Source organism: Varanus komodoensis, unplaced genomic scaffold, assembly GCF_004798865.1.
Source record: "Varanus komodoensis strain SLA01 unplaced genomic scaffold, ASM479886v1 scaffold25, whole genome shotgun sequence".
NCBI classification, from domain to species: Eukaryota; Metazoa; Chordata; class Lepidosauria; order Squamata; family Varanidae; genus Varanus; species Varanus komodoensis.
Window position 1 is genome coordinate 12,811,080 of NW_025335661.1, and position 27,465 is coordinate 12,838,544.

Below are 27,465 nucleotides of genomic sequence, written 5' to 3' on the forward strand. Positions count from 1 at the left end.
GGAAAAGATTGCCTCCCTAATCTTCTGATCCTGCATTAGATGCACTTACCATCAGTGGAATAAGTTTGTGCCATAAGCAGTTTATATAAGAAATATGTAAAATGCAGTATAAACGAAATATAAAGTAAATGCATACAAAATATTAGAGAAACCGTAAAGCAGAAAACTGGTGGAGTACAGTGTTTAGAAGATTATTAAAGGAATGTGTAGCACAATAAGTGGATCTAAGGTGTTTAAAAAAGATAGGGAAAGCTGCGGTGGATCTGAAGTGATTGGAGGATTTGTTGTATACATTTAGTATTTCTTTTCGGTTACATTTTTATGGAGTGTTGATGGATAGTTTCCAGGGGCTGATTGTACAGGTTGGCTCTGTATCGAACTCCCTTGGAAACATTGTCCATTTGTGCTTGCTCTGTTTATTACAGTAGTTTTGCTTTCAAAATAAAAAATAAAAATGAGTGAGGCTGTGAGCCCTGGGGGCAGCTTCTTTTCTGTGTGGACACTAAACACAATCCTGTACAGTTTACTCAGCCTCAAGCCCCATCGAATTCAGTGGACTTTCTCTCTAGTGGGCAGTATTACCAAGCAGCATGATCCACTGAATTCAAGAATCCTTAATCCCAAGAAACCTCGGTTACCTCATTGAACTTACTGGGTTATCCAGAGTTAGTTTCAAGTACAGGAGACCGACTGAAATGAGCCGGACTAAGGTAGGACTACCACTGAATACCATCCGCAGAGATTCACTTGCTAAAGACCGGGAGCACAATCTTTCTAAAGATCACAGGACTACGTGCGTCAATGGGCATATGCAGAGTGATTTCCCACCGCCACTAAGTTGGACTAAGCGGGGCCTATTCCCAGAAGCAAGCATGGTCCCTGCTACAAATGCACTTCCCACAGGGCCGCAGCAGCTGAGATGCTGCCCTTGTGGGAAGCCCTGGCTGCGATCCGGGGCGCCGCTGACGCCTCCTTCCAGCTGACCGACGTGGGGCGGTGCCCGCTGCGGAAGCGGCAGCAGCCGTGGCTGGAGGACCCGAGGGGGGTGTTGCCGGCGAGCCCCGCGGCGATCATGGTGCAGCTGTACAATCTGCACCCGTTCGGCTCCCAGCAGGTGGTGCCCACTGGCCAGGAGCCCGCGCTCTTCTGCTGCGGGAGGGATGCCCTCCTGGTGGCCTGCGTCCCGGGCGCCTGCAAGGTGGAGGCGTTTGCCGCCGGCCGCCCGGAACTCTGCGAGCCGCTCGGCTCTTTCAATACCCTGGGCCGGGTGCTGCGCATGGCGTACGGAGAAGTGGGTGAGTGCGATCCGGGCTCCGGCGACCGTTGAATCCGGAGCCCTGCAGTTGGTTCGTTGCACCGTTGTTCTCTCCTTTTCCTTGTGGGTGAAATAGCCTTCCACAACCTGGCGTTCTCCTGATGTACGGGGACTACAATTTCCAGTATCCCCAGCCAGCTGTGCTTGCTGGGAGTAGTAGACTCCCAGGCAGGCAGCAGGTTGGGCAAAGATGAGTTAAAGTTGCATGAATGGTTCTCTCAGTCACAGGCATGCACACATGTACGCCATCTTATGCTCACAATAGCTGTGCAAGGTAAATTCTCTCCTTGAGCTTCATTTGAACCCTGGTCTCTCAAGGATCACTGCTTCCTTTTCTTTAAAGAATTTGCATGTGAATCACCGCTTCCAAAGAGAAGGCTGTCCGCTGCCCTGTGTTATGCCTGACTCCCCAGGATCCTGACATAATAGAGATACCTATCAGCTTTCTCAGGGCATTCAGGATAGGCATGACTCCTCTAGGCTCCAGATAGGCATGACACGGCCAAACACTAGAATAATCAAACTGTCTCAGGGTATGCATGATAGGCTTAGCTCTCCTAAGCTCTAGCCCATTCAAATGTCTAGTAACTGCCTCAGGGAATTCAACCTGAAAGTGCATTTTCCCTGGAGTAAATGCACTTAAGCATGCAGGAATTTACTCTGAATAGTAACTATGCCTATTTTTCTTTATAATTCCCGCTGTGGTAAAAGGAGCCCATCTGCTTTGGCCAGAACAGAAGACACTAACAGCAGCTCAGTGTCACATTTTCCAAAATGAGGGGTCTGTAGTGTTCCCTTTTCTTGCTCCTAGCAATCCAAGGAGGAGCGTGCAAGACCTACCTGTAACCATCACCTGACCTAATTTTGAAGTCTGAACATCAGGCACTGACTTGATCGCCAAATTAAATGTTTTGCATCTCTGCCTTCCTTCCTCAATCTTGCTTTGATATTTTGTCTGGTAAAGAGATATGGAGATCTTAAAAAGCATTTTTGGGGGATGTTCTCATAGGTTCTCATAGGGATGTTCTCAAACACTAACAAAGAGTTTGAAATTGTGCTTAAGAACTCAGTCTGGATTCAGATGTTGAAGGTCTGGATTGTAAATAGGGTCAGCAGTAAAGCCTGTTAAGTGTAGTAGGGCCTCTGAATAAATATGTTTGTTGGGATTGTAAGAAGGGAAAGATAGTTGAGGCTGTAGTCCCAAGGTCAGGAGTAAATACGTGTAGGATTCTGCTGTGCAATCAAGTTGCATTTTTGGTCAACAAATTGTTCAGTCGCTTAGGGTGCAGTCCTATGGCTTCCTGACATTGTGGGGTGGGGGGGAATAGGATGGTTTGGAGTCCCACCTCCAGGGTCCTGTGCGCTCTGAGCTGGGACGTCAAACACAGAGGCCCAGCCCTCGTGCAGCAGGCACAGGGGAAAAAATCATACCAGCTCCCTCTCTAACATTGGAATTTGGCCTTGGAAAGGGCTAAAGGGTGTGCATGGGAGGAGACTAGAGCCAACAGCTTATGCTGTATCCAGTTGGTGGCCCAGGTTCCTTCTCTCCTCCTCGGCACTTAATCTAGATACCCAAAATGGCCACGCAAGGAGTGAGGTGTGCAGCCACTCCAACCCATTTGCTATGTTGGATGCACTAAACCTCTGTGTTCAGAGATGTCCCTTGGATAGAGGATACTAAATCACACCCTTAGAGCACAATCCTGTACATATTTAGATACAAAGGCCCACAACTGCAACATTCCCCAGCCAGCATGGAGTTGTAGGACATAGGATTATAAGCTTCTGATTGACAAGAATGACTAGCACTTAATTAATTGGATCACAGATTTTTTTTAAAGTAATTCTCTTTTAATACAAATTTTTAAAATAAAATACCTGTAACTGGCAGATACCATCTTATACCTTTTAGTGATAGTCAGGTACCTTTTCAGTCCCATGCACAACTAGAATGCACCCTCAAGTACTTCTCTAAAATGTATTCCTCCAACTAAAAGAGATTCTGTATTGCTGAATCTATAATGAATGAAGAAATTGTGTTGTGGCTGATGCTTGCTTGAAATATCTAAAGCAGTTTAAAAAATTAAACTATAACAAGATCTCTAAAACATAGAGACCTTTGTTGTGCACATGATCTCCATGTGGTAAACAGAGCTTTAAAATGTTCTAATAACTGATAAGCTAAGAGCATAAACTGCTGTGGCACTGTTGCTTATTTCACATGTGCCTCCAATAGAATTTCCAACTTATTCAAGAAGTACACATCATTGCAACAAAATTACTGTTTTACTATAGAACGATCTCTCCTTGTATGTGTTTGAACTTTCTTTGGCCCATGAGCCTAATTTAGTTTCAGAGAAGTTTCTTGGTTAGTATGTCCAAAATACTAACATAATTTAGCTTGAGACTATTATTATTCTATACTGCTCAATAGCTGGAACTCTCTCTGGGTGGTTTACAACTAGTGCCTCTAACTAAGGTTCAGGAAAGGCACTGCATTTCAGTGTTTTCGAATAAGGAAGCTGAGAGGGGAAGTGGGCATTGCTGTCTGGGGAAAACAGCCAAACTGGAACCCCAGGTAGCCCAGATCGCACCTGACATAAAACTCTCTGATCCACAGTTTGTCCTGTGTTTTCAAAATGTGTTCTTACTTTTCAGGAGACTATGTGGCCACTATTGAAGAGAAAAACAAGGCCCTCTTCTTGCGTGTGTACGTAAACTGGCAATGCATGTCAACAGGGAGCTCACGTGTGTGTGTGCGGATGGTGGGACATAACCTGGAAGCAGCCTATACTGAAGCATCTAAAGACCAGATGTCCATTATAGAATTACCTCTTTCAGACCCCCCTTTATGTTTCTCATGTTGCCCTTTAACGGGGGACCTCCTTGTTGGCTGCAAGAATAAATTGATCTTGTTCTGCTTGAAGAAGGTGGCTGTGAGTCGCACTGTGACTCTGCTGGATTTTGAACTATCCTTAATCATGCATATAAAGAACTTCACCCCAGCAGAAATTGCATTTTGTGCTGGATATGTAGCGATAACATTTGAACTGGAAGTCCTAATCTTCAAGCTGGAAACCAGTGAGAAGGCGGCTGCTAATAGTAGGAGGCAAACCTATGAGTCCATAGTGCCTGAACAGTTGGTTAACGAAGGTTAGTATGACATCGAACATCTTTGGATTAAAGCTACATGGTCTTTGGCCCATGGCTTGGAGACGGAGGTAGCAAAACATTAAGTTGATAAAATGTTGGTTTCAGTCCTTTTCTAAAGAACTTAAAGAGTTGCTGTTATAATGATACAAACCTGTCTGTCCACATCTCTTCCAGCGCTTGCTGAAATGCTGTGCAGCAGGAAAGAGAAATTGCTAAAAAATTGATGTACTGGAGGATGAACACTGCCTCAGATTTATCTGTTGCTGTACTTCATACACTCTTGAACAAGTGCAAGCAGCTGTTTTCCTTCTGTTCACACTTTACTTCTGCTCACATTTCTAGCCTAATGGTTACATTTATGCAAATCACTAAACCAGAATTCTTCAAAGTCACGGCTTACCATTCACACGCAAGCATAGTGGTGCATGTTGTCTGGTCCATCCTGTTGATCTCCACCTTCAAGTAGGAGCAGTTAAAAGTCACTTAATAGAGTGCAAAACCTTTAGGGCTGCAGCTGGATCTGGATTTCTGGCTTATCTCTTAAGCCAGAATTAAAAACTGGAAAGTTTTAATTGGCTTTTAAGCCAGAGTTTGTAGATCGTGACTTCCTAGGTGAGTGGCAAGTCTGGTCTGTGTCTGCCTACAGTGCAAACATTGGTGCACTAGCATGCTTGCTTGTGAACAATTAGCAGAATTCTGTAGTGCTATGGTATAGAATTTTCTGCAATCATGGCCAATGTCTCATTTTTTGCATTTTTTAACCTCTTCCTCCCCCTCCCATAAGATATAGCCCTGCACTTACCTGAAATAGTCCCCTCAGCACAAGTTTGTCTTCAGCACAACTTGATGCTGGTTTCATTTTTAAACAAACTAAATCTTGGGAAGTGGGAAATTCTTACCCATTTGTAGGAATGTTGTTAGAATTAGCAATTTCAGAAAATACACACAGTAAATTTATAGAATAAATATGATCTAAAACTTTGCACCAAAGTTGAATTTAAAAATTGAAATTTGAAGACTTGCAAATAAACATGGTTAAATTTATGTCAATTTCATGGTAGTGCTATTTCTGATTATGTTCACAGGCTTGAAGATTTTCTCCATACTAACTTGGTTTATACATCATGGAATCCCAGGTTGTTTTACAACATTAGGTTTTCACTCAACAGGCCAGCATGCAGCTTAATTGCTTCTGCTTGGCTGCTCCAGTATCATTTATGGTAATGCCTGAACCCAGAAGTCTGGCTTGTGCCTCCCCCAGCAAACCAGCCTTGAAAACCAGGTTGCTCCTGCAAGGAATCAACCTACTTAAACTAGCACATTGGTTCAATCACAGCAGGGATGCTGCCAGGCATTTAAAATTGTAATGGCCCAGGCCCATAGGACATAAACCTGCATGACATTTATAATGTACAAATAATTACTAGGATTTAATTTTCATGGTAGTCAAAGCCAGCCAATTAATTTATCATCCAAATAATCTCAAACTAAGTTCAGTTAATTTAAACCATTCCCAAGGTTATCTCAAACTGATAGAAAAAGATCCTTCTAAGCTTAATTGTCATGCCACACAGGGAAATATGGGGGGGGGGTTAACCCCTCGCTCTCTCTCTTCCTCATCTACAGTCCCCTTTAAAATTGCCAATTAAACTAAGAAGAAGAAGAAAATTCTGTTGACTCCAGTGGACACTCAGGGTTCTGGGGGACAGATATGCAAATGAGGCCATTATTAGACAGTATTTTCTAATTTTCTTGGTCAGTGCAGTTTTGCTTTAACTGCATGAAAAATTCCAGTATCCCTTTAAAAATGACTAGTGAAATATAAGGAAAAGTTTAAGATGTTATGATAGTCCCACAGATCATTTTAATATTAACATTAATTGAAATATTGCACTACAGAAGACTAAGCATTGCATTACTTTGTAATTTTTTGCCAGTTGGTAAATCTGACACTCTATTTTTATTAAAGGTGTAAAACCTGAAGAGGATTCAGCTCCCCTTGAGTCAGAGGACTTCGTTATTTGTCAACAACCTGTGGAGCTCCTTGGGGACCAAAGTAAGCAGTGTGGAATAGCAGTTACTCTGGAGTCCACAGGCTTAATCAATGAAGATTCAAATTTCCAAATGCAATATGTCCTGTACAGGTAATATATACTTTTATTGGAAATACAATATAAATCTCATTTAAGGCTATTGGTTTAACTATATTTTACTACATTTTAAAGATTTGCTTTTACCTAGACTTTACCCTCTCTGGTAGTACATGTGCTAAATAGCCATTCCTCTTTAGATGAAGCCATAGCTGGCTACCTTTGGAAATAAGCATACCTGTGGCTTAGGTGTTACATGAACAAGGTGTTGCATGATGTGGACTCTATACTTCTCCTCCACCCATCTGGCTCTGAGAAACAGTTCAAAAGCTTACACTTCTGCTTCTACTTTATTGCAGCTTCCTGTTTTTTTGGAACTGGAAACTATGATTAATTCAAACAGGCTAACTTCATAAACCATGATTTGACATTGACTTGTTTTGAAAAACTGAGAGGAGTGGATGTTAATCACAGTTGGTCGATTTGGATATATCGTATTTAGCAAGAGCCTTTAATGTTTCTCTGCAAAGGGAATTAGGAGAAGGGATATAAGACAAACCTGATGCGCTTGCTGCAGCTTTTTCACATTGTGCTAAGCCATGTTTCACTATTATACCTGGCTAGCCCATCCCCTTAATAGCCTGTCTAAGCAGCAGTAGTATATTCACTCCATGCTTCTAAACAGGTTATTGAAGGAGATGGTACGACAAGGTTGATCACAGTGTCTGTTCCAGTATTTTGTTCTGCTTGCTCTGCCGACCATGAGCAATTTGGGAAATGAAAGGAGGAATTTATTTATTTGTTTATTTATTTATTAAAACATTTTTATGCCACCCCATTCGCCAAAGCCTCGGGGTGGCTTACAACAATTAGTTTTAGTTTATTTGTTATGGAATAACAAATGTGGACACCTTTGACTTCATAGGAGTTGCACATACCATGGACCTGACTTCCATGCAAGTAAATGGCCAGGGCTGTGGAAAAACCTACTGCAGCATTCCTCAACATGGTACTCTCCAGATATTTTGGACCTCACTCCCTGTCAGCCCTCGTTATTATAACCAATAGTCAGGAATGCTGAGAGCTGTAGTCCAAAACATTTGACAGCCACCAAGTAGGGAAAGGCTGGTTTTATGAGTTCTGTACTTCAGCTATCAGAGGCCATTTTTACTGTGACCATTGAACCCACTGTGGAATATCAGTGCAGTGGATTTCATCAGTGTAACTTAAAAAGTTGGTCCAGTGAGCCTCTTCATGAAGTATGCATTTATTCCCGCACCCACCCCTGAATGCATTAGAAGCTGATTCTGACACACCTTTTGAAAGTTTCACAATCAGCTTCAAATGCAACATGGAGGAGCGGGATAAGAAATGTTGAAGCACTATTTCTCCCTTTTATTTTGTGACATGCTACCCTGGATGGAGACCTGTGTGTTGGATGAGTGTAGTTTCACTTACTATGTTTCTTTCTAGACGGTTTGCCCTAGATATGTCCACATTCCTCTTCTCTGCTGAAGATGCCAAACTGCACTCTCTTCAGCTGCTACCCATGTATGAAACAGGTATGTTTACTAATGTACAGTTGAGTTCTGACACTGCACACATTTAGGATTCCAGCCTTCATTCCTAGGTCATGGTATATTCTTTTTCCATCCAGGGAAATCTGACCAAGGAGATTCAACGAAGCGAGAGCTCATGAGTCTGTTCTGCTTTTTCTCCCTGCCTCACATTGGATACCTATATAAAGTTGGTGGTAACTTAGTAGAGCTGATTTCTACATACCAGTATTCAGAGAAATCCCAGCAGGCAGTACTTACTCCTCAATTTCTACATGTCATCACAAGGTATGCCCTTTATATCCCTGGTTTGTTTTCTCCGTTGTCTCTTCTTAAGGATTAAAAGGACCTGCCGACAGTACAAGCCATCTTCAGGGGAATGTGCCAGAGGCTTGAGAATGGCTTGTTGTTAGTTATCTCCAACTTCTGGTGACCCTATGAATGAATGCTCCCCCGACCACCAAAAAAAAAAGTCCTGTCCTTCACAGCCCTGCTGAGCTCTTGTAAATTCCATGCCATGGTTTCCTTTATGGAGCCAAACCATCTCATATTTGGTCTTTTTCTTCTTTTTCTACCTTAGCATGATTGTGTTCTTCACTGAGTCTTGCTTTCTGATGATGTGCCAAAAGTATGACAGCTTCAGTTTCTTCATTTTTGCTTCCGGGAAATGTGCTGCTTGGTTTGATCTAGGACCCATTTGTTTGTGTTTCTGTTGGTCCAAGGTATTTGCAAAGCTGCCCTCCAGGAGAATGAGCATGACTAGCCAGTTTTTAAGAGTTGTTCTGGAAAGCTACCTTTAGTGCCAGTTTCTCTGTACCTGAAGGAGGATTCTTTAAACACCATCAAAGTTATAGTACAGTGCAAGGAAGAGACAAAGGGATCTTCTTTTGGAAAGGAAAGTGAAAGCTAGGAAAACATTTATTCGCATATTGAATGCTCTCTGAATTAAACTCCCTGTTCTTGTGCATCACCCTCTGCATTGCATGACTCATTTTGTGGGTGTGTTTAGAACTATACTTAAGAGTTCTACATGCAGATGGTGATTCGTCCAAAGAGAGATGTTCGAATACTTGGAATTCAGTGCAGAATGCCTTGAATTCAAAATGCCAGTTATGACCTATAAAATCTCAATACAGCTTGGGACTAGGATATCGAAATAATTCTTCACCCATACAAGACTGCCCAATTCCAAGACCTTTAGGGGACCTTCTCTCAGTACTACAACCTTCAGAAATAGGTTTGGTGTTGATGTGAAAGAGGCTTCTCCCAGGGTCTGGAGTGCCCTGCTGAGGGAGGCTAGGTTAGGTAGGTCCTTCCCCTAGCAGGCAAAGATATTTTTATGTAAACTGACTTTTGGCATGTAAGTATCTTGAATTGGATGCTATTTTAATTCTGTGTTTAATGCATTTGTTTTGTTAAAGTTTTAACCAAGTTTTTATTTAGAATAAAATAAAATATGTTCCTAGGATACTTAATCACCTCAAGCATCATTTCTTGGTGGAAAGACAGGGGACAAATTAATGAAATTGTACATGGTGGCAACACAGTGTGGTTGACCACAGCATGGATGTCCTTGTCCCACCTCAGGTTCTAATTTACCAGCATCCTCTTAGGAATTGGAGTATATGAGGTTTGCCAGTCTCAGCTGGGAGAGCTGCTTTTCCTGGCTGTAGTGGCATTGCTAAAAGGACCACAGCTAGGCCAGCTTTGCTTACCAGCTATGGCTAAGATAGGTAGGCATTGAGGGTTTTTAAGAGCACTTGCATTTCACAGTGTTGGTTTGCACAGAACCCTGGTCATAAAGTTTATACTAAGCTATTGAATTGCTCTTGTCTTTTCCTCTCTTAGCAACAACTTGCAGTGCTTCACAGTAAGATGCAGTGCAGCAGCAGCTCGTGATGAAGATCCTTATATTGATACAACGCTGAAGGTGCACTAATTTGACCTTGAAATGAGCCTCCTAGTCTGAGATTTTCTCTGCAATTGCAATGACAAATGGCTTGCCTCCAACTGTCCACATGCAGTTGTTGCTTTCTTCTGTGCCGTAGCAGCTGGGGGATCTGACTAGTAAATCTGAAACTCAGCATACAGTGCTATATACTTCCATTTGGCTGTGGTGGCTTATACTGTCCAGACATAGGCACAGTATCTGAAGGCAATTTTTGATCCTGCCCAACAAGGATGTGTAGCCCCTAAAACTTTCTCCAAAATGGCATGCAGCTCTCAGCCCGAAAGGGGTTCAACAGCTTTGCAGTAGACAAATATTGCCTGAACATAGACTCTAGCTGGTTAGTGTCTGTGTTTCACGTATGTGGTTTGTGGTCCATTTGCTCCTCACAGGTTGACCCTTTGGAATATGATCTCGCTGGGAATATGAAACTGCATCCCTTGCTCTGCTTCTTACTTGCTCCATAGGTGTCTTGGGCACGTGCTTATGTGAAGCAGCATAGCACTTCACCAGCAATTGTAGTGGTGATCACAGCCTGCAAACGACTAAGTTGGCACAAGCCACTACCAGTAGAGCTGTGGTATGTTTGAAATGCAGGTGCTCATCATGGTAGTCCCCAGAGATATGTTTTTGAGAAGCATCCAGCATTGCAGGATGCTGAGTTGATCCATATCAGAAAACCAATTCTAGAAGTTTTTATCTGATAGGAGCAGGTCTTTTATAAAGTTAATGGATCATAATTGCCTGGTCAAGACCAAGCCAGCCACAAGTATTTACACGACAACAAGAAGCAGTACACTATTGCTGGGAAGATTCATTTCCCTGATGCAAGTATGAGGACTGCAGCTAAGCTCAAACAGGGAATGCTAAGAAGATGTGAGCACCCCTGTTAATAAAAAGGCACCAGTGCTGAGTCCTGGTTTCATTACACCACTGATTACCACACTAGCAACAATCCTAACTTACATGCATTGGCAATTCACATTTTACTCTCTCTCCTTGATTGCGGGGACACCTAGAACATGTCTGTGCTAGTCATGCATGAGCAGACCTGTGTGAATTCAGTTGCTTTAGAATCCAGTTCTTGCTGTGCATTGCAGTGATAAGCCCCAGTCCAGTAGACACATGCGTGACAGGGAATTATTCTGGAGCTTACATTGCCTGTTGGTTGGATAATTGGTAGTCCAAAGGGTGGCTGACAATTTAGGAAGACATTCTCTGCTAGAGGTAGACAACATGGTAGCTTTCAGATGTTTTAGATTGCAGCTCCCATTAACCATGCTGGCCTGGGCTCCTACAGGGTACTAGGTTGCCTGCTTCTACTGGAAACCAGTTGCACACTGGCTACAAACAAGTGCTTAATCAAGATTTAATCAGCTCACCAAGATAAACTAGGGGTTTCTTCACAGGCTTGTCCTCCTGTTTCGCTGGATGTCTGTGCCTTGAGAATTCAGCTTTTTATAGGACTGAAGGCGATCTCCCACTTCAAGAACCGTATCATAATTTTGACAAAAGCAGATACAGAAGATACTACAGAGAGAAAAAAGCCTTCCAGAAGACTTCTGTAAGTGCCAACATTCCTCCACTGTAGAAAAGGCAGGTTCATGGCACATCCAGGCTGGGTGGAGAGAGGATGGAACGAGGCAGCAGGAGTTTTGTCATGGGGATGTGTTCTCAACCTTTCACTTGTATAGAAGACGTGCAAAGAACTGAAAATACCCAAGCAGTAATTGTGGTTTAAGCATGCTCATATGTGTACATCCCCTTCTTTCAGTTCCCGAAAGGCTGACAGCATCAAGCCCAAGGTTCCTTCAGAAGCTAACCCTAGCTGGAATCTATACATCATCAACACAGCTTCAACTCTCCAGCTCTATCGAGAAATGGTATAGCTCTGCTTTTGTTTCACTGATTTACTGCAGTAATGGACAACATGCTTATCTGGTGCAGCTGTGTGTTACATCACTGAGCAATGCTTAAACTGGAAGTAACACTGCAAGGAAGAGAGTTCAGCCTTCCTTCTCCTTAAGGTTGGGGTAAAAATACACCAGTATATATGTGCACAAAGCTCTTCCTGCAAGAACCTAGGAGTGGCATTTCAGCCTTTGAGAAGCTGGGTGGGGGAAGCTGCACAAAAGCAGTTTGGAAATGATCTAATTAGAGGAAAGAGTGTGGGGACAGGGGAAGGAGATACAATCATCTAAGGCAGTGGTTTTCAACCACTGGTCCACAGATCAGCACCCGCCCGGAGGAGATTTCCTGCTTGGTGGGGGGGGGGCACATCCCATTCACTGAGGACCAGCGGGGGGCTGGCTGTGCTCCACCACCTCCTCATCACATTTGAGGGAGGTGTGCCAGTGCCGCTGGGAGGTTGGGAGGGAGGGGAGAGACAGCTTGGTGGGAGTTGGCTGGGAAATTTCAGTATTTTGTTCTTTTGTTGGCATTTTTTCTTGCTCAGTTTCTTGTTTGGGAGAAATTTTCTCTTTCTTTTTCAGTATTGTGTTTGAAAATTAATACACAGAATACTGTGTTATGTGTATGGTGCTTTTTGTTTCTGCCTCAGTGATCCCTGAAGTGGTTTTCGCTGGTCCCCAACTGTGGAAATGTTGAAAACCACAGAACTAAGGAACCTCATGCAGACTGGATTGGGGCCCTAAGCTTGAGATTCTCCACCCCTGCTTGGAGGATTAGGGCAGTCACCAGAAATCCCAGGGCAGAATTTATCTGGCCATTTTCCGTCTGCAAAGCTTAGTAAAACGCTTGCTGGTGTTCTCTGATGGCTGTAACAGCAGTGCTGCTTTGCCTGCTTTTGCATGTAGAAAGTGGGGGTGCCAGAATGGTGGTGTTTGAGATCTAGATTGGCCATCCTTCCAGTCTGAAGGTCCAGAACAAAGGCGGCGGCACTTGCTCTGCTGAAAAGGACAATCCTTAGTAGGTACATCCCAGAATAGCCTTACGGAGGAGAAAAGTGGCGCTTCTGCTTTAAGCTCAGCAGTGTAACCAGATATTGCACTGAACCAATAGAACCAATCAATGTGACTTTCATGGATTTGATGGAAAAAGATTGTTTCAGTGCAGTGATCTCTGGGGAAGTACAAACATGGCCATTGACCATGGAGGCTGGGAGTGATGGGAGTATGGGCATATTAGGAGAGTGCCAAGCTGAGGAAGGCTAATTGTATTAATTGAATAAATGCAGCTTTCCTTCTGTGATGGTGTGTCTTATTTGGACCCTAGGTAGAATACAGCAAGGCTTATGAAAATATTAAAACGGAGAGTTGCATCCACCTTCTAAGCGAAGCTCACTTATTAGTCAGAACAGCCTTAATGGACCCTGATCTGAAAGAATCAGAAGAGAAGGAGGACCTCCTAGCAGCATTTCGGGAAAGCTGTGCTCTCCTAGGCGACTGTTACAGCAGGTTTGGATTTTTTGTGCAAAGATACCGACTGTTCTGACTCTATTTTTCTTCTCTTTAAACTACAAGTGGAGACATAAGCAAAAGAAAGAACGAGTCTGCCAGAGACAAGAGTCCTCTGGAATAGCCATCTCTAAGCACAATCACCCAGCAAGCCAGTCTTTGGCTAATAGTTTCAGAGCCTTCCCTCTGTCTCTAGTTCTGCTGGAAGAAATAGGATAAAGAAGGGCAGCTGGAGCCTAAAGTGTATACCAGACTTCCCTATCCTGTTGCTGTGCAGTTGTGTTGGGCTACAACTCTTATTATCCCCAGCCATCAGTGGCAGCCCTGGCTGAGGATAACGGGACTTGTAGTTCCACCTGCAAATTGATTGGGGAAAGCTTGGTCCCTACCACCTTGAGCACCATTTTCTTGTTGGAAACTTTGGGTATAACTCAATTAAGAGCATAAATAAAAGGTCCTAGACATGGGGTGGGGGAAGGGACCACTGGGTAGAATTGAACAGAGCACTTGCTTCCCTGCTGATTATCTTCTGTAAGTGATAGATCATGCTAATTCTGTTCCACAAGTAGGACCCACCACCCACACAAGGGAGATTTAGAGCTTCTTAGAGGAAGCCCAGAAACAAGTAAGAATGCTAACTTCCAGAAGGAGGCAAGTTGGTGGAGGTCTCCTGCTGACTGCCATCCTTCCAGAAAACAGCATTTCTGCTTGTTTTGGGTTGCCCTGGCAGTGTTAAATTGACATTGTGCAAGTGGTGGAGAGATTGCAAGGGAATTGGCTGCGTAAGTGCCCAGTTGGATTCTGTCCATTCACCCTTAGTATCATCTGGCAAGTCTGCATATGGAGCCCCTTGTCCTCTGTCCCACTTAAAATGTACATGTGATTTTAATGTTTCAGACTTATATATTATCATCACATTGCATTTACCTCACACGTCTTTTCTTCTCCAAGGAACCCAAGGCAGTTTATAAGGTTCTCCTTCTCTCAGTCTTAATCTCACAAACAATAGCCCTGTGAGGAACGTTAGGATGAGAGTGGATGGCCCAAATCACTGATTGAGCGGGAATCTAGAACACAGCTCTCTTGAGCCTTAATCTGGCACTTTTAAGCAGCATACCAGACTGGCTTCCAAGGATGCGGGTCAAGCAGCAGTTAAATCCTCTACTCTCAGTTGCCCACACCTTTTGTCGAAGAGGTCTTTGACTACATGTGAGAAGAATGTAAGCACTATTTAAGGATCTCCATGCTGGTAACAGGGAACTTGCTTTATTCCTGCCATTCTCCTCCATCTTCCTTGCTTTTCTTCTTAATGCAGAAATTTTTGTCTGCTTGTTTTCAGTGTTTTGAGTTGTGGGATGAGCAGTGGTAAGAGAAGGAAGGGTGGATTCAGTTTGTTACTATCTCTGGTAAAGTGACTATTGGTTAAATCTTAAAAAGAAAAGGATTTTCATGGCTTCAGTTCTTGAAAGCTTAAAGATACACACAAACAAATCAAGTGGACTATGTTTAATGTAGTGTTGGCTCCAGTGTTAATCCAAAGGAATGGATAAACAATTCTTGTAAGGACCTGTGTTTACTATCAGGCTTTTATTTATTTTTATTTCTAGGCAGCTGATTGCTGAAGCTTTCTAGGCAGTGTGTGCTATTGCTATGTAAAGCTGACCTGTGGCCAACATGACCTTAGTCCCAGTATCACAATAATAAGAAATCAATATATATAGATCATTTCTTACTAAAGCATTAGGATAGCTGGATCCAGCATGTGGCGGTTTCAATAGTATGGTTCACCTTGGCATTTTTAGGTTTGACACCAAAGACTTCCACCTGGCACTGCCTTACTACAAGATGTCTGGTCTCTCCATAACGGATGTCCTGAAGCGAATGGGTTCAACACTTGAAGATAAAACACAGAAGTTTGAAAAGGGGCTTATCTTTTACTTGCATAATTCCCTTTATGAAGACATAGATGAGGAGCTGAATGAAGTAAGACAATGGAGGCTCTTTTCTCCCTTTCTTTATATAAAATTACTTGGCATGTTGTGTTCAGTTGCTTCATTTTCTCAACAATAGTCTCTCTGTGTGTGCAATGAATTGGAAACAATGAATTGGAAATTCAGGAGTGTTCAGAGGAACAACTTGCAGATGTACCTCTTAAAAATAGGGCAGTCTTTGCCTGTGGGTGTAGTCAGTAAGCCTTTTGAGGGGATGTAAGTGTCCATGTGTGAAATAAATTACTTTTATGAGTGTGAAAAGTGTCCAAAAGTAGCATTTGAACAGTCCATATAAAAGAAGCTTCTGTCTATCACTCTTGGGAATTTATATTTTATATTCAATTTGATATTGCTCATATTCCTTTTATGGTAAGCAGTGTGTTAATATTTAGATTGGGTCAGAAAAGGCATTAAGAGTGGGAAATAGCTAAATAAGAAGCTCTTTGTTTGAAAAAGAGGTGGCTTTTTAACCTAGATTAGCATAGGTGTGGTAAGACTGGCTCAGGCTTCTCTCTGCCATGAATTGAGAAGTCTTAGGCAAGTCTTTTGGCGTGAAGATCTTTCCTCTTAACTGCCCCCTCCCCGATATATGAAATGGGGATATAATATTCCCCTTCTATATGGATAATTAAAACAGCAGTCCTTTGGTGCCTGAGCAAGTGTCCCAGGGGCTCAGAGATCCACTTCCAAGGTCAGAAATAATGTTCCAACCTGGAAGGCAACACTGGAGAATTGCAAGTATGCCTTTCAGTTGTCCCCTCATAACCAGTGTGGCAAGAACCACATCGACCATCCTCTAAGGTCAGAAAAGGATTCCCAGAGGAGGGGAAAAGGGGAATTTCAGCAAGTGGAGAAGGGAAAAGTCAGCAAAAGATTATGTAGCTTTAATGTTTAATTGCTTTCCTCCTCCAAAGTGCCCTCTGTAAAAAGTACACCCACCAAAATCTGCCACAATCTCCCAACCTACTGTAGGTGATCAGATGTCTACAAGTTTCCAGATTGCACTCAAAGAGAATTATATTATCTTGAATATGTAGAAAAAGCAATACCAATACAACATGGTGTTAAAAGTGTGAAAATGTAGCACACTGCAAGTTGTGGCCAAAAGATGACTTGTCTACAACTCCCTATTAAGTACACTGGGAAGTCATATTTGAAGCAGATGTCCCAAATCATGAGCCTTCAAAGGTTTGAAGGGCTTCCATCCAATCCTCCAATGAGCCAAAGAATGGCTTTGCCTAGTCATGCCTTTGAAATGGGATTTGAATCAGATCGATTTTATTTATTAACAAGGATGGCATACCCCTTTATTTGCTAAAAAGCTATCAAAGCAAGTTACGACAATTTAAAACATTAAAAGCAAAATATCAAAAGCAACTGAACATTACAACTACATAATGTAAAATGCTGCATTATATAGATGCATTATCACACCATTTCTAAAAAGCAAGCGTGGGAAGCCAGTCATAATTGTTAAGGAAATGCAGTGCGTACTCCACCATTAGTACCGCTGAGGCATTTTGGTGAAATTTCACAGAGCATTCATGAACAGAGAGAGGCTTTGTACTGGAAATGAAAGGATCGCCAGCACTTATGATAAGCTTCTTTTCATTTTACCAGGAAATGGCAGCTAAAGTGCTCCAAATAGTCCACCTTGCAGAGCCAAACCAACTGCCACATGTCATTTGCAGTCCTTGCCTCGGGAGCCTGTGTCCTAAGCTGGCAATCAAGTATCTGACGATGGTGGAAACAGCTGTGCCATCCATTGTAGTAACTCTAAGCAAGGCATCTATGTTTCTGAAGATGGGAGATCAGGATGGATGTAAAAAGGAACTGGACAACTATGCTGAGGTGAAGACTGCTGGTACCCAACCATGTTTGTTGGTGGGGGCGGGAGGCGGGGTGTGTGAAGGTTTGGGACAGAGCAAACTGAAATTTTTGGAAGAATCTTGCTTCCTGTTCAGACAGTGGCTGGGTTCTGACAGCACAATAATTCACATTAAAAAGTTGAGTATAGATTGAACTGTGGGTTGGTGTTGAAATGTGGGTTATTATGTTGCCTGAACCCAGCAGTGCTAACAAACTGTGGTTTGTTAACCACAAACAGCCCACATCAAGAAACCATGTCGTCCTTCATGAGTTGTTCATGGTAAACCAACCATGGCACGTTGGCTCAGAAGGATAATCCACATCCCACCATCCCATCATTGCTGATCAGTCAACCATACTGGACTAGATAGACCGGCATCCTGACCCTGTATAGGGCAGGTTCCTCTCTGCCTGCTTGTAGGCATTTGGGAAGAGAGGAGTGGATTGTGAAGTGCTCCATTCTCCACTTGAATGGATAGTTCTGCCTTTTAGGCATGAGTTTGGAGTAGACAGATATTCAGGTAGCCTCCTATGACTCACACTGGGCAAAGAGAAAGGAGTAGGAAATGGTAGGTTGGTGTTAATTGAGAATTTTGTAGAAGATAGGTATCAGCATTGGTTTTTAGAATGCATACAGGCCTTTTTTCTTCTGCTGTCCCCCAAACCCCCATATCACCGTTCCCACACATTGAGCCAATTTCCTTGTTACAGCAGCAAATCCTGGTTAAATAATTTGCAGGGACACACAGTGGGCAGACGTCTTTTGCTGTAAACAACTTCTGGTTGGACACTGCTGGTGTGATGAGAGAACCCAAACGAATGGGTTGTTGAGGAGCTGGAAGTAAACTAGCTAGTGGTTAAACCATGATTAATGCTGCTGGTCATGTAATAATTATAATAATAATGGCACAACCTGTTAGTGAAAACAGCTGCTACAAAGGAAGAAGCAGGTACAGGGGCTCATGCCACTCCATAGCCTTTTCCATGGGAAAGCAGTCGGGAATGTTGCATCTTCCCTGGCTTGTAAAAATAGGATGTGCCTTTTTGCCTTTGGCTGTGTTGAATTCACAGAGTCAAGCTGGAACCAGCCCTCATTCAAAATACAGTGTGGGGTAGAAGCCAGCATCTTCTATCCCTGCTTTTGTGTGCGATTTTGCATGTATAGCTTTCTTTTTCTACAGATGATGCTTGCGTGTGGCTTTATTGCGGAGCCAAGACTTCTAAGACAGCAAATTAAAGGGCAGATTATTCCGACTGCCCTTGCAGTATACCTCTGTGAGACGAGACCTGGATTCCTCGTGGCTTCAGTATTAGCTTTACATGAGAACAATAAAATGGAGTTTGAGGAAGCGGACTCCTTTATCAAGGTCAGTAACTTAGCAGTTTTGTCTGGTTTTTCTCCCTTTACAGTTTACTTAGAACTTCTCAGGTAGCACTGTTCCTGTCTCTAGGTTTCATAATTAAAGGACAGAAGCAACAAATAAAAGTTTGGAGTTGTTCTTTTCATATAGTTACTTAAACGACTCTTAACTGGTAAACAGTATAACCAAAAGTACTATTATCTACGCAAGCATAGCTACCAAACATCTTTCTTTGCACTCAGTTGGGAAAACTATCTTAGAATTGAAGAATAGCCCCTGTGTCAGTTCACACTGTTATTTTCCTCTACGTAAATGGTACCAAACCATCCTTAGGTATGAATTCATGGATGAAGTTAGCATGTGAACAGGTCATCACAGTTAATAACCAACAACATTTTTTCTGATCATAACCTGGAAGAAATATTGGGAGGAGTTTCTAGACATATCATACCTGGTAGACATGTTAAGGTGATCCATACAATTGATCCATCAGAATGTCATACACTGAAAAGCAGATTTTGTAAACCAGCTCCTGAGCATGCCTAGTTTTTTTGGTCTGTATAGCACCCAGTAAATGGACACTGACAGGTCTAGATATGTCACCCTGTGTAACTTATCTGAAAATCTCATTGTTTTGGCTGTTATGTGGGCTATGTCTGTGAAAGAGATCTGTTGAATATCAGATGGCTAGTGTCCTATGAACAGCTTTCAACAGCTAAATGTTATTTTATGTGTGGTTCCTTCCCTTTAATTTTTTGAAAAGCAGATGCTGAGTGCCAAAGATGAAGATACTGTTCCCCAGCTCTTAGTGGACTTCTGGGAAGCTCTCCTTGTAGCTTGTGGCCAGCAAGGTGTTGTTCAGGAGCTTCATTTTAAACTTGCTACACAGTATATCTGGAGGCTGTCCAGGAAACAGATGCCTGATACTAAGCCACTAAAAACCACTGAGGACCTGGTAAATCTGTCTGTGTGTGGATGCGTGGGAGGGAGCTAGAATGAATGAATGAATGAATGAATGAATGAATGAATGAATGAATGAATGAACGAAATGAACATGCAAGCAGCTGCATACTAAAAATAGAAACATATGAAAACAGCCTTTCATAACCTTTTTGTGTTGATGCTCAGTCAATCCTTAAGCCCATTTCCGTCTTAAATTTGAAGGTTAACATATCTAAATAATTTTTAAAAAGCAAGGTTTGCAAAGATAAACTTTGGTTATGATGTGCATCAAAATAGAAACACAAATTCTATGCCAAGGGAAACCAAATTCTGCAACTTGGCTAAATGTTACAGGTTGAGGACATTATCCATCCCTTCCAACATGTGCAGCCGAACAAAAACAGGTCTTAGTGGGAATACATTTTCCTTTAATTTTCCAGGATGTGTTCTTTCCTCATAGATCCACCCATCTCTTTCTCCACAAAAGATGCACGTAACTTAGAAAGTTTCACCCTTAAGTTGCAACTTTAATTTACGTTGAATTCTTTTAAAAAGATTTTAAAAGATTATTTTCTAAAAGATTTTGATGAACAATTGTATTTTTTTTTTAGTTTTGCCTTAAACATTCTTAAGATGCTGCTGTGATTGAAAACATGCTCGCTCCTAATTTTTGTGCTTTACAATCACAGATGCTTTTCCTGCACAACTCATCGTTTCTGCCCATTCTAAACACATTCCAACCATCAAAATCATGCCAGACACCTCGTTTTTCTAACCCTAAACCAGTGACGGTGAACCTTTTAGAGACCGAGTACCCAAACTGTAACTCAAAACCCACCCTGCAATAAAACCTGAATACTGAGTTTTTAATTTAGAAAAAACACCTCACAGCCAGTCCAAGCAGTGCACTGACTGGCCATGCAAAAGCTCGGGAGAGTCGTGGCTAATGAGTCTCAGCTCGTGACATCATCGCCTGGTGCCACTACTACTTTCTGAGCATGCGTGTGGCCCCTGTGTGCACTATTATCCGTTGCTCAGCTGCTGGGGTGATGCTGGGGTGACTTGGCTTGTGTGCCGACAGAGAGGGCTCTGTGTGCCTGCTGCGGCATGTGTGCCATAGGTTCACCACCAGTGCTCTATACCATTTCAGAACAAATTAGTACATTCAGTCCAAAGGGACTGTTGATACCTTTAGGAGCACTAAAGGAAGGTACCAGCAGAACCTAAAGTTAGAATATCCATCTATTTTCAGCTATACAATTGACTATCAAAAGTAATGACTTCATTTATAAAGGTTTTGCATTTCTTCAGAAATCTATCTAATGTATGAGGTATAAAATGTTATTTATTTATTTATTTATTTATTTATAGCATTTTTATGCCGCCCCCATCACAGAAAACCTCGGGGCGGCTTACAAAGAAGATAAACAACATAGAATAACATTAAAAATTCAGAGCATCTCGGCAATAGTTTAAAACCAATAAATAAAAACAGCAATTAACAATTAAAATATCATTTAAATAAAAAGGTCTTGGCCTGGCGCCGAAAAACAAACAACGACGTTGCCAGGCGGACCTCTGTGAGGAGCGCATTCCATAGGTGGGGCGCTGTTAGGTTATGATGTTCATTTTTTTGTGCTTTGGAGGAGGGTCATGTTTTTAATTACTAAGGATGACCAGTTTAATAAGTGCTTCATTACAGTAAATGAGTGGGACTTGAGAATGCAACCTAAAACTATTTAAATGGAAATGGCCTTTTCTTACTGCTTTTTAATTTGTATTTTTCAGATAAATTCTTGTTGTCATTATGGACTAATTTTTCCTTGGGTTATATTCATGATGTCATTAGCATCTCCTTCTGATCACATTGATTCTGATGACTTGTCAAAATTACAAGTATGACTTTTTATTATTGTCATCCCTTCCTCCCTCTTTTTCTGGCAATGTGAGTTGATCTCATTGAATGTATGTACTAATTTTGAGCTGTTCCATGCTTGCAAACATGCCGACGTTCTCATCTGGAGTGGGAAAAGGCAGAGGTTATCATGATGTTTAACTGACCACAAGAGGCCAGTTTCCCATCTACATCAAGTAGAAATTGAGCAGATGAATTGTGCTAGTACTTGTTTTTAGTCATCGGGGGTACACATGAGTGTTGAAAGGCATTTCCTATATCAGTCTTATAAATAAATCTACAAAAGTTTAGACTGTGAAAAAAGCTTCTAGGCACTGGCTGAAGAGGGATGGAGACCTCTTTTCCTTCTCCAGTAGTCTGAATGCAGAACCTCTGTAATGGGTACAGAGGGAGATAATTTATCAGCTGGAATAGATGGTCAGGGAAGCCTGAGCAAAGAGGTGGTTCGCCCAAGCACCTGGTTGTACTCATTTTGCTCCTAATGCCATGATGCATTGAAACCTAGCTCTAGCAAAAGAAAGTGCAATTTCTCACCCTAGCAAATACAGCTGTAGCTAAGCAATCTTCTGATAAGCAAGGTTACAGGGAGGGCTGGCAGATTCCCACAAATACATTTGTAATCTAGGTACTGAAATGCAGGCCTTGTTTTTTTTTCTCTAATAGTAAACACCTGCTCGTTAAATCCTGTGTTCATCTTCCCTGCCAACCAGGCAGACAAGATGGAAGACACTGCTGTCCAGTACAGTTTGTTTGATCACTGTAGCATAAAAGAGGAAATGAGATTTCCCCAGGAGCAGTTGATACATTCAAAGGAAGCAACTCCAGTCTATCAGATAACTGTAGTGCAAAGCCTTTCTAAAGTGTCTTCTGACCATGGATTCCTTTGGAATCTTAAGCAGAGGTATCAGAAGGTCATTGGGACGGATTTCCAGGACTGGATTCCATGTATGCATGCTTCATATCAGGCTGGGCCTCTCCCAACATGCAGTCAAGGAAACTAGTCTGTTTGAGGAAAATTAACTGCTGCATGATCCAACTTTGTGTAGAGCAGACCAAAAGAGGGAATCCATATGTAAATAGCGAAAGCAACTTTAGACTTAAGATAAACAAGAGACATTGGAACTAGCATTTGTTTCAGTATTTTGTGACTTACTTGGCCCACCAAGCAGTTCTTAAGCCTGAAAACTTAAAACTACAGTGAGAACTGTATCACCTCCATACTTTTTATAATTGCGGGTATGTTTAGAAAGTCCACATCAAGATGATATGGCTGGGGGTTTTTTTCCCATTTGGTTGAAAGAAGTTGTAATATTTTTATTTCCCTCATTCTTCCATTCAGTCTCTTTTATGTGGTCCATCCTTCAATATATCTTCTATCCTGCCATTCTTGGAAATGCTTTCGGAAGATACTATTTTTGGTCTGAGCATCCATATTCTTTGCAGTACACGATTAGGACAGCATGAGAGAAGCATTGACAAACTTTTGGAGAAGTGCCCTGAAGCAGTCATACCCTATGCCCAGCATGAGTTGAAAGATGAACATCAGGTGAGCTTTCATCACCCTTACTTTGCTCTTTTCTTTTTAACAAACAAAAGACTCTATAAACAAAAGGCTATAGAGGGATTCATACAGTTGTTTGTTTGGGTAAATCGCTTCCCAGTTTAGTGTGCTATTTTCCATATATTTGTTCCATGTGCATTTGGTACCGCATATGTTTGATATTTAAAGACCCAAGAAAAGTTAAAGCATGTATTGAACACTGCATGAAAGGGGAAAGATGAAATAGGCATTTGTGTATGCATTGAGGAACATGCTGGTGTACCTAGGAGACTAGTTGTTTTTGGTTTGTTTGTCTTTTTCGCTTTCCCCAGGGAGGGTTCCTAGACATGTGTTTGGTTTATCTCACTTAAAATTAATAAGTAATAATTTTCTGCTCTTTTGAAATGGCACCTGTGCCATTCTTGCTGACTGGTGCATTGTTACTGATGGGTATTGTCTTTCCACCTACAACACATTATGTTAGTCATCCTGAAGTCATCTCATGCAAGAATGAAATCTTGAGTTCGTACTGGGATGCTAAAATGGGCTTGGATGGAAAAGCCCAGTGAAATCTTAGACTGGCCTTCTTGTCCCTGTTGGACTTGAGCCTCCATCCGCATGGACAATTGTCAGTAATGTAGGGGTGGTGGTTCAACATTTCATTAAAGCATCAGGTGTTAGGGAAATCTTTCTGAGACCTACTATGGAGTTGGGGATGCATTTTAGCATCCTGCATCTTCCCTTGTCTATGCTAGGAATAGCAGAAATAAATTATGTATAAAAAGCAAAAATCTGCAAATAAAGTGCATGTATTAATAATGTAGAAGTCCATTCCACAGGCTCAGACTTCATTGCTCTGTGTTCTGTTGTTACTGAATCATGTGGAGTTGTTTTTTCTCTGACCTCTTAATAGCACTAGAGGGAGCCATTATCACTCAATTGTTACAAAGTTTTAAAATGATCATGCCAAGTTATACTTTGCAAATATAAAACACATTTTGGCTCACGCAAACTCTGTGCTTTGTTGCCTGTTTAAAGATTGCATTAAGCTGCAAAGAGGTTGGATTAATTCAGTTATAAGCACCACTGATGTTCTCTTTGGGTCTTCTTTTGTGGCTGGCTTAGGCTCTGTGGTGGAACAAACTCCTTCCTGAGCTCTGCCAAAGAACCAGACATGCTGGATATAACTATCCTGTATTCCTGTCATCCCTACAAGGTAAGGAAATGTGCTTTTGTAAGCTTTGTAGATGGGCAAGAGGCTTTGCAGCCCACTCAGAGGCTGTCTCATGCACGGATGGACGCAGCAGAGGACCAGGTGTGCTTTGGGGAAATACCCAGAAGTACTGGGTGTGGTGCAGGTGCCGTGCTTTTGTGAGGTCAACGCAGACACGTTTGTGTCATGCTGCAACATCGTGAGGGCTACATTTATTTCAGTGTAGCACGAATTGTTTCCAATGGGTCGAAACATGGTATCTGTGTCTTCTTTACCCAGAAACATTGAATGTCATCGCCATGGAACTGGAGCTGAGGGACTTCGTTAATGTTTTACCAGAAGATGGGAACGTTGCTTTTTTCCTCCCGCACCTGCTTCAGTGCAGCAGAAGGAGGCTAGTGACCTAACCACACCCAGAAACCATGCATCATCTTCACAACCCACCATTTGGGAGAGGAATTGTTCATATGATTGGACCCAACCTCATCAAAAAACAATGAATTTGGAACATTAGGGGTTTTGTTCTCCTAGCATATTCCCGTGTGTATGGGAAGAGTAGAGTTTCATGGCATACGGCCTGAGTCCATTTTAAAGATAACTCTAAAACTTTGTACAGAACATCTACAACTTTTATTGCCTTGTGGCAACCTTACAGTTGCTAAAATACTTGTGTTGCAAGTGAACTCAAGGGAAACCATTCTTAGGAAGGGGGACCAAATGCTGTACTAGGTAAACATGCCAAGGATACTCTTGCTGTGGATACAGATCACATTTTTTTTAAACTGTGTGCTGGTGTTTCAGTATCAATCCAAACATAAATTATCTGATAGTCATCCAGAGAAACATTTAACTGTCCCTGCATCTGGCAATACAAGGGAGAAAAACGTCTTGTACAATTTGGATTCGCTTTTGCAAAGCCGAAGCAAAGAGTGTCTATTGTAGCCCACTTATTCTTCAAGACCTAAATTTCTTCAGTTGGCCTCTGCCTCAAAACTTGACTGCAACCAGGTGGTGGAGCTGTTTTATAAGCTGGGGCCCTGTATTATTACAGACTTTCTGTACCAATGACAACAAATGCTGTTGTTTAATCTGTGTTTAATTTCTTTAAAAAAAAATCTTTACCAGAAGAGCTGTAAAATGATTAAGACAAAAAGACTAGTTATTTCTGTGACTTAGCTAGATTCCTTTTGTCTGGAAATTCTGTTTTTTGTTGTGATCACCAGGGATTAAAATATGTCACTTGGAAATAGATGATCGTTTTTTCCCCAAAGCCATTCAGTGATGGGAGTTTAACTTCTGTATCACCTTCACTTCTCCTCTATAAATAATAAAAATACAGTTGAAGTAGGACTGTAAATTATTGTTTGATTTGAGTTAATTCACATGTTAATACAAGTACTATCATTGCAATACATTATTACGAGCTGATCCTAATATTTAACACCTAAATTTTTGTGATGGCTGAAAATCTAACACACTAGTGTGGTTCACATATAACAGAAATCCATGGGTTGTTGAATTTTTGGTTGCCACAATGTGTAAAATTAGCCATGTTCACAAATGATGGTTTGTTGACCACAAGCAATCCAGAAAGAGAACCCATGGTTTGTGGTTGGTTGTAAATGCTGCTTTGCTTAAACCATTGAGTGCCATTATATGTGAATCCAGAACTATCGGTTGTTTTATAAGGGTGCAGAGCTGGTGACCAAGAGAGGTCAAAATATCACCTGCTTTGCATGCTAGTACTACAGCATTTGGGACACAGGGAAGGAGCAGGCAAAGAAGAGAGACAAAAACCCACAGCTAAGAAGGCAGATTATGGTCTGTTCGATCATCTGCTTGGACAAGTCCTGGGTAGGGCAAAAACCATGGGCTAAATAAATGTTGAATTTAGAACAACTAAGCATGGATAGGATGTTTTGAGCAACGTTCATAAGATCACCACAAGTTGGAGACAACTTGTTGGCACATTAAAACAACAAACAAACCACGAGTTAATATTATGTATTAACCAGGTGACTCAGTGCTATAGAAGCATTTTAAAACAGTCTCTGCTGTTTTATTGAAGTCTGATTATGTGGTAGGCAGAAATTATTCTCACCTGCTGCACCTATGCATGCACCACTGCAGCACTTTTATATCCTAGATTTATCCAGCAACAGCAGTTCAAAATGAGCAAGCAACATAACAAGGATTGCAAACAGATCCGTGCAACATCCCTGGTATCTGCACAACATCCCCACCGTCACCGCTTGCATGACATGCTTTCAACTACATACTTCAAAATTAGTTGCCCCGGATTCTGAATCAAAACTGGAAGAAAATGGGATTGGGATTCATAGCTGAAATTCCAAGGTCAATAGCTCCATGGATAAGCCAAGAGGACAGTTAAAATCAGTAACCAGTTCTGTGGGAAACTTGGTTAAGCATACAGAGTTGGGTGAGGGTACACTTAATATAATCAGTCCAATTGCACCAGATTAAAAGAGCAAACCGATTGAGTAGCATCAGACATTCCCAGCAATTGGCCCATAAGCAACATGAACTTCCCTAAAAGTGGAGTCAGCTCTTTTTGGCTGTGGAGAGGATATTAGGATATTTTCCTAATAACCAGCATTCTAACTTGGCTTGTGTCTGCTATACTCTTTTGTATCACAAAGCCAATTTAGCTTTCTAATTTAAACATAATAAAGACTTTTGGGAGGCACATTTTGTCCTGATCTGCTCAGAAGAAATCAAGGAGAAAAACCAGAATAGGGCATCATTCCTGGATGCAATATCTGGAACCCATTCTTAACCTGTTCCTGTCTAGCTACCAGCCATTCTGTACCACAGCAATCCCTTTTATAACTTCCTTTCTAGGGAATCGGATATTGCTATGCATGCATCCTGCCCAACTCTGACAATGAACAACTTGATCCCTAATCTCTCGCTTAGAAACTTCTTGAAAAGGTTGAAATGGATATGCACAGGCAGTTATTTGGTGCACCTCTTGGTCCTCCCCCCGCTCTGGTACTGGCACAATAAAAGCAAAGGAGGGAGTGTGTGTGGAGGAAGGGTGGGCCTATTTGAATAAAAGTTGGCTCTTCCCTTCCTGTTGTGCATTGTGCAGCCATAGACTAATGAACAAAGAGAGAACATGAGCATGTCCCACTC

General features: G+C 41.9%; 2 protein-coding genes across 5 annotated transcripts in view; one reads left to right on the forward strand and one right to left on the reverse strand.

Moving 5' to 3' along the window:
* The first annotated feature begins 1,072 nt into the window (after positions 1 to 1,072).
* HPS3 (HPS3 biogenesis of lysosomal organelles complex 2 subunit 1) lies at positions 1,073 to 25,662 on the forward strand. 4 transcript variants are annotated; one of them, XM_044432956.1, is made up of 17 exons: positions 1,073 to 1,295; positions 3,974 to 4,468; positions 6,438 to 6,612; positions 8,032 to 8,120; positions 8,216 to 8,402; positions 9,963 to 10,044; positions 11,472 to 11,626; positions 11,837 to 11,945; positions 13,297 to 13,478; positions 15,281 to 15,461; positions 17,090 to 17,320; positions 18,520 to 18,705; positions 19,466 to 19,654; positions 21,430 to 21,537; positions 22,896 to 23,102; positions 24,222 to 24,312; positions 24,589 to 25,662. In XM_044432956.1, exons 1-17 carry the CDS (start codon positions 1,073 to 1,075, stop codon positions 24,714 to 24,716), a joined length of 3,018 nt encoding a protein of 1,005 aa, XP_044288891.1. In that variant the 3' UTR covers positions 24,717 to 25,662. The 4 variants fall into 4 exon arrangements, 3 of the variants coding, with proteins under 3 accessions (XP_044288891.1, XP_044288892.1, XP_044288893.1); XR_006414990.1 differs by lacking the exon at positions 24,589 to 25,662 and having other exon boundaries at positions 23,000 to 23,102; XM_044432957.1 differs by lacking the exon at positions 21,430 to 21,537.
* LOC123024797 (ceruloplasmin) overlaps positions 25,388 to 27,465 on the reverse strand; it is a 33,465-nt gene continuing 31,387 nt past the window's right edge. Inside the window, exon 19 of the mRNA XM_044432955.1 lies at positions 25,388 to 25,627. Coding sequence (XP_044288890.1) covers positions 25,617 to 25,627 — 11 coding nt within the window. The 3' untranslated portion in view covers positions 25,388 to 25,616. The remainder of the gene's footprint in view (positions 25,628 to 27,465) is intronic.